Source organism: Sorex araneus, chromosome 1 (genome assembly GCF_027595985.1).
Source record: "Sorex araneus isolate mSorAra2 chromosome 1, mSorAra2.pri, whole genome shotgun sequence".
In the NCBI taxonomy this organism is placed as follows: Eukaryota; Metazoa; Chordata; class Mammalia; order Eulipotyphla; family Soricidae; genus Sorex; species Sorex araneus.
The window spans coordinates 150,155,971-150,167,307 of record NC_073302.1 but is presented as its reverse complement, the minus strand read 5'-3'; the positions used below and the strand labels follow the sequence as shown (position 1 = coordinate 150,167,307).

The 11,337-nt window shown below is 42.3% G+C and overlaps 1 protein-coding gene across 3 annotated transcripts in view; it reads left to right on the top strand.

Moving 5' to 3' along the window:
• Nucleotides 1–650: 650 nt before the first annotated feature.
• Nucleotides 651–11,337, top strand: part of ZNF366 (zinc finger protein 366) — a 70,650-nt gene continuing 59,963 nt past the window's right edge. Inside the window, exon 1 of one of the 3 annotated variants that reach the window (XM_055134353.1) lies at nt 651–731. Coding sequence is in view for 1 of the 3 variants with exons in the window: in XM_055134333.1 (XP_054990308.1) it covers nt 893–908 (16 nt within the window). In the remaining 2 variants the exon portion in view is untranslated. Of the gene's footprint in view, nt 775–833; nt 909–11,337 lie in introns of those variants that run through there. The other 2 variants (XM_004608504.2, XM_055134333.1) reach the window with 2 other exon arrangements.

Below are 11,337 nucleotides of genomic sequence, written 5' to 3'. Positions count from 1 at the left end.
TGCATGCTTAAAAAAATATCAGCAAAGATGGAAGCTTGATTTTCTTCATGGCACCCAGCACAGTCTGGCCAGAGCATAACTGTACTACTCCATGCAGGAGGAACTCTGGGGATCTAGAGTCAGGTTTGAGGAATGCAGCCACTCGGGTGTTTTCTCCAGCCTAGAAAGGGGTAAATTAAATGTCCCGGCCACTCGGCCTCACAGGCTGCTGGTCGACCTCGGTTAGCACAGCGCACCAAACCTGTGCTCCTGCTCAGCAAGCCACATGATTTGTTCCCGGTCGGCTCTGCAGACCTGTCCCCGAGGCTGCAAGCTCAGGAGAGCCTGCCTCTGCCTTTCTGGAATACCATTTGTTTGGACAGGCCAGGCCAGTAAACCTTTTCATCTCTTTCAAGCTCCCAGGGCAGAGAATATATTTAAGGAATTCCTTTTTTCAAAGATTTTTTTTTTTGCCCCTTCCAACATTTTGTTTAAGAGAAAATGAGATGTCTATCTTCTGTTTCCTTATTTTTTTTCAGGAAAGCAAAGGGTTGTTGACTTCCTCCCTCTCCCCTCCCTTCCTTCCTTCTTCCCGAAGGTACTCATCTGAGAAAAAGAGAACGAAGTATTGTTCCTGTTCTCTTTCTTAAGTCATTTGAAACACTGTCCCTGCGAGTTCTTTAAGTCCCCTGCAATCTGTACACAAGAGAAGGAGGGAGAGAGAGGGAGAGAGGCAGACAGCAGGGGATCAGGTAAGGCACGGGGGTCGCTGCAGCCATTCAGCCTCAGGAACTGGTAAGTTTGCCATGCAATTGTTTCTCCTTCCATTTCCACGTCCCTGTGATGGGTACTGCCGGGGCATCTTCCACAGCATTATTGACTGGGTGTCATCCTTAATCCGGGGCTATGACTGATGGATGGCCCAGAATGTAAGCTTCTACCTTTTCTTTCCCTTTCTCTCTTTTTTCTTAAATAGAATACTGATCTTTGCAGAGCCAAGGCTGGCAGAACTAGAAAATGAATTGCACTAGGGTGAAGGAGGACATTGTGTTCAATCTGAAGGTTGGCAGGGGTAACGTGGCGGGGTTAATCTGGAGCCACAGAGTGTGGGATGGATCACTGCAGAATTCACTCTTCCTCAGCGCTGTGTCTTGAAACCTTATCAGAGAGGGCTGAGAACTGTGGTTTGCTCTGGGGCTTTTGTTACACGTTGTCTAGATTGAGGTGCTCTTTTTTCATTCTTTTCTTTCCATTCGGCGCCTCTACCCTCAATAGAGGGGAATGTGAGTTTCTATTTTCCTGCATCAGGTAGGAGGCAGGAGAGGAAAAGAAGGCAATGCCACTTTGACTTGTACGGTGTATGGGGTTTGCTGGCTGTGTTCACGTTCCAAATGGAGCACGAGTATGAATGTATTATCGACTGTCGTTGCAAGATGTGATTTGCTATGCACAGACATGTAGGTGAATATTTGGGACTTAGAACTTTAGATTTGGAGAACATCTAGAATAGGACGGTTGAGATTGATCGCTCCGGTCAGTTGGAGTAACAAACGAAGCTACAGATATGATTGAAAAATATTCATCCAGTGCCTGGTGTCCCCAGCACCAAACAAAATGCAGTTGGCTAGTCAAGATTATAGAACTTAATAAAAGTGCAACTTGCTTTAGTGAAATCTTTCAGAAAGGATAATATTATCAAGGACCCATTGTCAAGCCCAGAGCCAAGATCACATTGTCAAAAACAGGCCGGTGAGGTTGCTCAGAAAGACAGTCCTAATTTGTTAATATTAATCATTTATTTCAGAGAGGTACTGAATGGGTGGAAGGAAAAGACCACAACTATATATTTTTATTTATTTATATAAAATTTATTAATGTAAGTCACTTGAGAAGTAAGGAATGTGATAGAAATAGCTGGTCTCCCATTTATAAATTAATTGGCCAGGCTATGCATTAACCACGATCAAGTAATTAACATATTTGAAATGGAGGAGACTTTGCCTTAATAAAGTTCAAGAAAATATGACTGAATTAGACTGCTATGTGGGACTAATTTTATTAGTCAGACTTCTTCTTTCCAAGGCACTTTCCCAGGGAGCACCCTAAAGTGAGTGAAGGAACAGATTAGCATTTGCTTGCTGGTGGATGCAAAATTACGCTCACTGTTGAAAGTAGTAATCCAGCTCCCCTTCCCCTTCCCCTAACCACCCCACTTCACAGACCTTCAGGTCCGAAGGTAACTAACCAGACCAATCAACTTCAGCACTTTGCGTTTTTTATTAGCAATTGTAGCCCTGGTAAAAGACTTGGGGCTGCGAGCTTCACTACCTCCTTTCAGTTTCATTTCTCCTGGATAATGTTATTTAATTTTGTGACTAATTAAAATAACATTGTAGAATACTCTCTCCTTCTGATTGTGGAATAACAACATCAGATGCAGGACAATATTTAAAAGAAAGGACAACCTGCCCCTCACGCCTACACACAAGGGTGGCAAAGGTGGATATGTGGATGGTGCAGCAGCAGCCGCCGCCCCTCTGGCCTGGGCTCCTCCAGGGACCGAGGGATCAGGCGCTTGGGATATGTTCTTTTCTTAAACGAAAATAGACATGTTTTGTATTTTCACATAGTGAATATATACCTTTCAGTACGTGGAATGTTAAGACACTGCTATGACGTTATCTGTTGGGTATTGCAGGCAGGGTGGGAGGGAGGATTTTTCAGCTGCCTGAAGGAAAATGATCTATTGCTGAGTCTAGGTGCCATGACTCAGTTTGTCTTGATTCCACTTCAAGGCATGAGTGGGCATTCGTGCAAGCTCACAGTGTGAGATACTTCTCTGGGATCATCAGAGGTTCATTTGGGAGAGCACTGGGCAACTCCAGGAGCAACACTGAACTTGGAGCAAGGTTGCACTCATTACGTTCTGCCTAAACTTTCCTTAGAAGTCAATGAAAAATTTGTTGTCTTCATGTTAACGTAGGATGGGTCCTCTAGGCCTGCGTGCTCGGATAGGAATCAAATTAGGACAGGCCGAGTGTTAAAAGCACAGGCTTTGTTAGACAAACTTGAATTTGACTGTCACTCATTGTGGTTTTGGGTTAGGCACTTAACCTCTCTAAGCCTCATTTTCTCCAAATGTAAAAATGCATCCACATAAGAGAGTTGTGAGAACTAGATAACACTATTTCTGTAAAGCAATTAGTACAATGTTTGACAGGTAGTAGGAGTCAATCAATGTCAGTCTTAATTCTTAAAGAGTTCTATATTAATACTTAGGGATACTTTTTAAATGTAGTGACTATGTCTGGTACAATTAGTGACATTATTTTCCATCAATACTCTAGCAAGTGTTTATCAAAACAAAAAGTTTCTCAGAGCTTTCCAGTTGGGTACACATTGAGTGAAAATATCATGAACACCGCATTCAAGTAAAAGAAAGAAAGGCAGCGCTTTTTGATGTTCATCTCTGCTAACGGCTGAATGCCAGATGAAGCCTCATTAAAATGTCAGCTGCGTTCAGCAGAGATCAGTGCAGGGGAAAGGTCGTCTTGGGATCAAGTTTTCAACTTCGTTGAATATTTGAAGGGCTGTGGTTATATAGTAGATGAACATTTGAAGGGACTGAATTTAGAATGTAGATGTTCCGTTCTCCCTTTCACCCACTTCCCCTAACTCTCGAGCTCTGTTTTATTGGTGACCTTTTCCCTCGTCATAAAGGACTGGCAATTCTCTTAGGTAACCATTATGGCAATTGGGAATGACATGCTTTCCCCTCCCAGAGGGCTAAGTGTACTAGGCAAGCTCTCTCCTCAACCGTTTCAGAAGTGAGTAGCATACCTTCACACGGATATATAGAACATGACCATCATGGCATTGTGTGAAACTGTGTGTGGCAATTTCAACTGTTTTCCTCTCAGCTTTAAAACTTACGTGCTGGCTTGCTTGCCAAGTAAGAATGATCCTTTAAGTTGGGTGTTCAACTTCCTTCTCCTCTTCCCAAAAGCAAAACAGACAACAGCAAATCACAACTAAAGATCTATCAACAATAACCCAAACCTGTGAAGTGCTATTCTTAGAATAGGAGATTTGGATTCAGCAGAATGTTGTTTGGGTAACTTAAGCTTGGGAGAGCAGGTTGAAGGTGATTTGTTCTCCGTGAAGATGCTCGAGGTGTCTGTCTTAAGATGGTGTAAAGATCAACAGAACTAAGAGCAGACTGGGAGTTGGAACACTTTTGTTCTAATCCAACCTCTCTGTCATTCTCTGTATGTGTTACTCGACAGGTTTCTTTGCGTGTTTGCAGTTCAGTTTTTTGTAAAATGATGGGGTTGCACCAAACCAGTGATTCTCAAGGTGCTTTGTGTGTGTGGGTATGGAAAAGTCACTTTACACTCCACTTCTTCCTGAGATGATTCAAAGATTCTGATTCTCTGAAACAGAGGGTCCAGGTCTTATTCCCTCTTCTTTAGGATTCTACTGACATTAAATATACTTTCCAAGAACACTGCTTTTAAATAGGAATTCCTATTCAGCACAGAATATATTAGTTGGTAGTCTGGAAATTATTACTATAGGTAAGGAATATGCTAGCTAGTTAAATCATTTGATGAGACTGATCAGTATTTTATAACAACATATAAATCATTAAAAGGTCAATTATTTAGATCCATAACCTCTATCTGAATATCACTTTTATATTTAGTATTTTTATCTGATTTGTATCATATAGTAGATTGTAATTTATTCTTCATCAAGAAGAATATAGATACTACATTGTTTTCTGTTAACTTTATTTTGGTTGTGTGTGTGTGTGTGTAAACATCTGGCCACACCCAGTGTTGCTCAGGGCTTACTCCTGGCTCTGTGCTTGGGGATCGCTCTTGGTGGTACTCAGAGGAGCTTATGTAGTACTGGAGATTAGACTAGGGTAGAAGGCAATGCCTTAACCCATGTATCATCTCTCCAGGTCCCTCTACTCACTTAAAAATATATATTTATGGGTTTGATTTCATTAAAATTTGTTTTTGCTTTTGCCTTTTTACAATGCCTGCTGTGAAGACGCTACTGATAATGGTGTTTGAAAGAAAATAGCAGTCATGGCTCATGTTAAATCTACTTTAACAATAAGAGAATTATATCACGTATAGACAAAAAGATTCTGATTTTTCTGCTTTCATTTCTACCTACAACACCCCTGTAGTTTCTTCATATGTTTAATGGCTAATAATATAGAACAGCAGCAAACTCAGGTCTCTAAGGCAAAAATATTTGTCTCAGAAACAGCTAGCCGACTAACAGATGTTCTTTCTGACTATATAAGAATTGAATACGCTTAGATAACACAACAGTATTTCTTTAGGAGAATAATTGTGTCTTCATCAGAAGTTCTGAGAATATGTAAGCACATTGAAGAAGCAGCACCATGCAGGCTGGAATTTCATATAGTCACGGCTCTATACCTGGGGCCTAGAATTGTGCCTGGCATTTAACAGACACATAGTGAATAAATATTTACTAAATAGATAACTTAATAAACAAGTGGGCTGCAGAAAAAGAATGCTCTCTCTCTATTTTGCCAAATACAGCAGTTAATAGAAGAGTTAGTCAAGGTTTTTTTTTTTTTGGGGGGGGGCGCTCTGGACAATACCAAGCTGCCACTTAGACAAATGTGTTCCCCGCCCAATTGCCTGGAATGATGGTTTTGGCCATTTCTGTGTGCGTGGAACTGCTACACATATATTCATGTGTCATCTTGGCAAGAACCCCACCCACTTGCTTGTGGGAGATAAACATTCATCAGATACACAGAAAAGACTGTTGTTGCATTTTATTTTCCATTTGTTTTCTGAGAGATGATGGGTTAGCGAATTGTTTTTGGCGAGAGAGAGAATGGTCATTTGTTTTTCCTTGACTCAAAGAGCTGGAAGCCAGGATTCAGCCTTGTAGGAAATGCTCAGAGCTGTCTGGTATTTTATAGGCAGGGCTGTAAATCCAAGTTAAAGGGACGCCACTTGGGCTGAACTTACACAAACACCATGGGGTGAATGCAGGGAGGGAAATGTGATGTCTCTGCTGAGCACAATGCTCTTTCCTTTACATAATTAGGCAGGGCGGATGGTCACCGAGAACATACCGAGCGGAGACATGGAACGGTATCTTCTGAGATGAATGACACTGTGGTTGAAGGCTTCTGTGACTTACAGCAGAAACTAAGAATCTAAGAATGTTTTATCAATGTGAACAAAAAGCTTTTTGTTCACATTGATAAAGCCCGTTTCTTTAGTACTGAACACCAGGGCACATAAGGGCAATTCTCAACCTTTCTCTTATTTTTCTCTGATATATTATGTTCCACTCTGCCTCCCTTCTGTGATGACCAGGATATTAAAGGGGACAAGGAGATAACCTCAACAGCACCAGCCACAACATGACAGTATGAGTGGGGGAGTGACACCCAACTCACTGCTTGCTGCACTGCTACATCCATCACTTCACCCAAACCTCCCAACTAAGAAACTTTACTCACCCCCAAACCTCCCAACTAAGAAGCTTTACTCACCCCCAGTCAACCAGACCCCATCGTTGCCAGCTGCCCCATACACAAGATAACCACCTTGTGAGCCAGTGTAAGTGAATCCTCCAGATCAGGTTACTCGTTTGAGAGGAAGTATCATGTATAAGTAGTATTTCTTTCATTAAGTATCCTTAAAGGTGGTACTTCTCCAGTGGAATCCAGGACCCCACAACCTGGGAGCTGCTTGCACATGCTGAGTCAGGAGCAGCCTCTTGTCCTAAGCGCCCATGATTCATGTTCAGTTTGAACAGCACCTTGGGCTGCTGACCTCAGTACACATGGACTGATATCAGAAGGTGGGTCCTGGAACCAAATAGTTACAAGCCCATTGGCTCACTCTGACCTTGTCTCAGATGACATAATTTCCCCTCAATGAGCAGCGTGACCACGCACTCAAGTGTCTGTTCTCTTCAGCTCGGAGCAGCATTCTGGCTGGTGCCCCTGTGGACCCACCCAACAAGCTAACTCCAAACTAAGGAATTCTGACAGTCTCAGGGTGGGGCGGGGGGACAGGTCTGGTGTCTTATTTTTCAAGGGTGTTCAAGCACTGGTCTCCAGGATCGCCTAGGGACATTCTTAGATCTAAGGAATCTGGGGAGGGCGTTGCCTCTTAAATAAGCTCTTTTGGGTCAGGGTAAGGAAGTTGGGAGAGTGGGGAATGGGCAGTGATTAAGTATTTTGGGGCCAGAACTTGAAAAAAGGTATCCAGTTGTTTTTATTTTCAACAGTGTGGAAAAACAAACTTAGAAGTCACATACACACACACACACACACACACACACACATCAAGCCTGAGAGAGAAAGAGAGAGAGAGTGAGAGAGAGAGAGAGATAGAGAGATAGATACTTGGAGTTTTCAGAGGAGAATAGGCCCCCTGCTAAATTCTTCCTGGGAAAACACAAGAAAGAGAACGAGAAAACTGCTTTGTATCTCCCTTGGGGAACACAAGGGAGGGGCCCGGCCACCCTTCCCCACTGCCAAGGGACAGAGGTCTGGACACAGGCCTCACTCTTTCTAGTTTGAAATTCCGCGGAAAGAATCCTTCGAGTTTCCTTTGCGCTGGGGACTCACCGTTCTCCCTTGAAACAGAAATCAAGAGGGGGCTATTGTTGGAGGGGTGGGGAGAGGAAGCAGGGCCGGAAGAAAGCGAGGGAGAGGACCGGAATGGCCTCTGCTGGGCTTCGAGGTTTGCTTGGAGATGTGGCTTTTCCCCCTCCAGCGGGGGCCCTCTGGCCCTCTTCCACGGGAAGTGCGGGGAGATGAAGAACCTCACGTTTCCAATGCTCTTTGGTGGATGTTGATTGCCTGAGGCCCCCACTTTGTTTCTTACTGCATTTTTCAGTTTGGGCTGTTTTTCCTCCCCACAGCCCAGCGGGGCCTCCTTACCATCATCTTCAGCCCTCGAGGCCTTTTTCAGTTTTTTTTTTTTTTTTTTTTCTTTTTGGGTCACACCCGGCAATGCACAGGGGTTACTCCTGGCTCTACACTCAGGAATTACTCCTGGCGGTGCTCAGGGGACCATATGGGATGCTGGGATTCGAACCCGGGTTGGCCGCATGCAAGGCAGACGCCCTACCCGCTGCGCTATCGCTCCAGCCCCGCCTTTTTCAGTTTAGAAGCTATGAACGACATGCAGAATTATCCTGAAAGACGGAACTATTGAGCACTTCCCCGGGACTAAGGAGTACAGTTCAGAATGGGGACCTGGATACTGAACCTTCAGGGGAGGAACGGATAAAAAGTTCTGCACCATGGTTCCGCCGTGGATCCAAAATGTGGTCTCCTTCTGGGTGCTTCTGAGAGCTGGGCAAGGAGGCATGATTCTGACCATTGTCTTTCCTGAAGCTCAGGAGACATCCAGTGGTACAGTAACCAAGCTCGTGTCTCCTTCAGTGTGGCCTGTGGACACCCCAGTCCCTCACGGTGCCATCTCCTTGGGGGTTCCTAGGTGGTCTCCAGGCATGGAGGGTCCTGATTGCCTTCCTGGCTCCAGGGCTGGTGGGGCAGGACTGTAGATTCCAGGGTTTAGGAAAGATGGTGCAGAGGACTGGAAAGAGAGAGAGAGAGAGAGAGAGAGAGAGAGAGAGAGAGAGAGAGAGAGAGAGAACACAACTGGTAATCTCCCCCTGCCACTTCCCCATCCCATGGCTCAACAAAGAAAAAAAAATTAGGGAGGAAAAAACCTTTATTCTTGGAATCTCAGAGGAGGGAATGTTTTCCAGTTTTACTTAGAAAGCCTTAGTATTAAATAAAATAGAAAAATGTCTATTAAACCCAAACTCAAAAAAAAAAAAAACCCAACAAAACCCAAACTCCATAAATGAGGTCAAAATGAGCCAGCATAGTTTAGAACAGATTAGTACTGAGGAATATAGAGTAACTATTATTATATGCAGTAGGAATCTCAAAAGCATCAGGATAAGTGAAAGAAAACCAGACCTAGCACCATTAAAGGAGCCAAACAATAGTGAATGATTTTGTGTCTATGAAATTTTCTGAAAAGCACAAAACGAGAGAGAGAAAGTAGATTTGTAGTTGGCTGGGGCTGGAGGTGAATTCTAATGAACGTTGTGGAACTTTGTTGAGGAGTGGGTGATAAAATTATTCCCAAATTCAATTTTGGCAATTGTTGCAAGTATGTATGCATTTTTAAAACTCATATAAATGTATATTATATGATATAAAATATACCATACCTTTATCTTCCTCTTTACCTTTCTTGATGCAGAGATATCTTGTTAAAAAAAAGCTAGAAAAAGAAGTACTCAAATTATTTGAGTGATAGCGGTATTCTTTGACATATATTTATATAATTTTTCAGCCAGGTGATTACATTGTACAATTATTAGTCTCTTTTTTGATTTTTATAACTCTCAAGTAAAAATATTTAGAAATACATAATATCATCAAGTAAACTGATAAATATGAGGGAATCATGTTAAATATATATAAATTCTTTAACATTTTATTATACTGAGAATATGTACTTCATGTGATAAGCAAATAAAAGTTTTCAAACATAGAGTGGTGAAAATAATTTCTGGAGAGTATTAAGCATATGAGGGCAGGCGGGCAGGATACTCTTGGTAGCTTGCTGGGCTCTCTGAGATGCATATGTATGATGATGTGTCCTGCCCCCATGGAAGAGCCTGGCAAGCTCCCCGTGGCATATTTGATATGCCAAATATAGTAACAACAACAGTCTCATTCTCCTGACCCTGAAAAGAGCCTCCAATTGTTGAAAAGATGAGTAAGGAGAGGTGCAAAAATCTCAGGGTTGGGACAAACGGAGACGTTACTGGTGCCCACTCGAGTAAATCGATGACAGTGACAGTGATACAGTGATTAAGCATGTATAGCATATATCTTTTACCCCCAAACTTAATTGTATCAAAAAAACTTAATTGTATCATTTAGTATATTGTGGTGATTTTAAAATTCTATTTATTGTTATGCTTGAAAATATTCATCATTTTAAAAAGTTAATAAAATTTTTCTGTACGAATTTTAAAATGTCAATAAATTATTTGATATATACAAAAAAAGCCATACCAAAATGCTAAAAAGTTGGAAAAATATAAGAATAAAGTGATGCTATGTTCTGACAACAGAAAGATCTCTGACTTACAAAATTAGGTGTCTTTTTATTATTATTATTATTGTTATTACTATTTGCTTTTTGGGTCACACCTGGCAATGCACAAGGGTTACTCCTGGCTTTACACTCATGAATTACTAATGGCAGTGCTCGGGGGACCATATGGGATGCTGGGAATTGAAACCTGGTTGGCTGCGTGCGAGGCAAACACCCTACCTGCTGTGCTATAGCTCCAGCCCCGTTTTTTTTGTTTTGTTTTTTAAAGCAAGAATCTGCCAGGACTTAGGTGACTATTATTTTATGTTAAACACGCACACACACACACACACATACACACACACAACTTGTATTTTTGCTATGTGTAAGAATATCTCCAGGACATGCTAAGTTTGTGAATAGAATTTTTTTTGGTCAGGAGAATGGGATGGCTTGGTGAGAAGGGCTAAGGGAAAAATTCTCACTATATGCCCTTATGTACTCAGTCAAAGCAATTAATGAAGGAGAGGAAGCAGAGAGAAAGTTTGAGTCTAGGTTGGCTACCCGCTGCTTGAGATCATGGGCTGTTGATTAAACGAGGGGGATGAACCAATTCATCAAAGGATACCTCTAAATTGCAGTTCAGTGTACCATGATGTTCTCCACCGATGACCATCAACCACTGCTTAAGATCAAGTCCTAGCCCTCTTGTTTTCCGTCTTGTGCCTGCTCGCCTCATGGGAGTTGTCATTTCCTCACCAGCAGCCCAGGTGTAAAGAGCTGCATCCCTTCCGGGTTTGTTGTAATCATTCATGTAACAGTGAGGCATCACAGCATCTGCTTCATTGTGAAGTCCAGTCCCTGTTAATCCTTTTAACTATTCATCTGAACTCTCCCTGCTCTTGGGCACTGAGCTTTCCTTGGGGGTGGGAATGAGGAGAGACATCTAAGTTTTCTTGTTCTCATTAACCATAAACTGAAAGTATTGAGGTGATGCTTGGTTTTTTTTTGTTTGTTTGTTTTTAATCCTAAACCCGAAAGAAGTAGCTGGAGTAATTTCTGCTGTCTCCAAGCCAGTATTATTGAAGGAGACTCCTGAGATTCCATCCCTGAGAGTCAATTATCCTGCAAATGTGACGAATGCAGATTGTAAATTATAAGACTGTGACATTTATGCAGGAGTGGGGGCCGGGTGGGGGAATGCTGA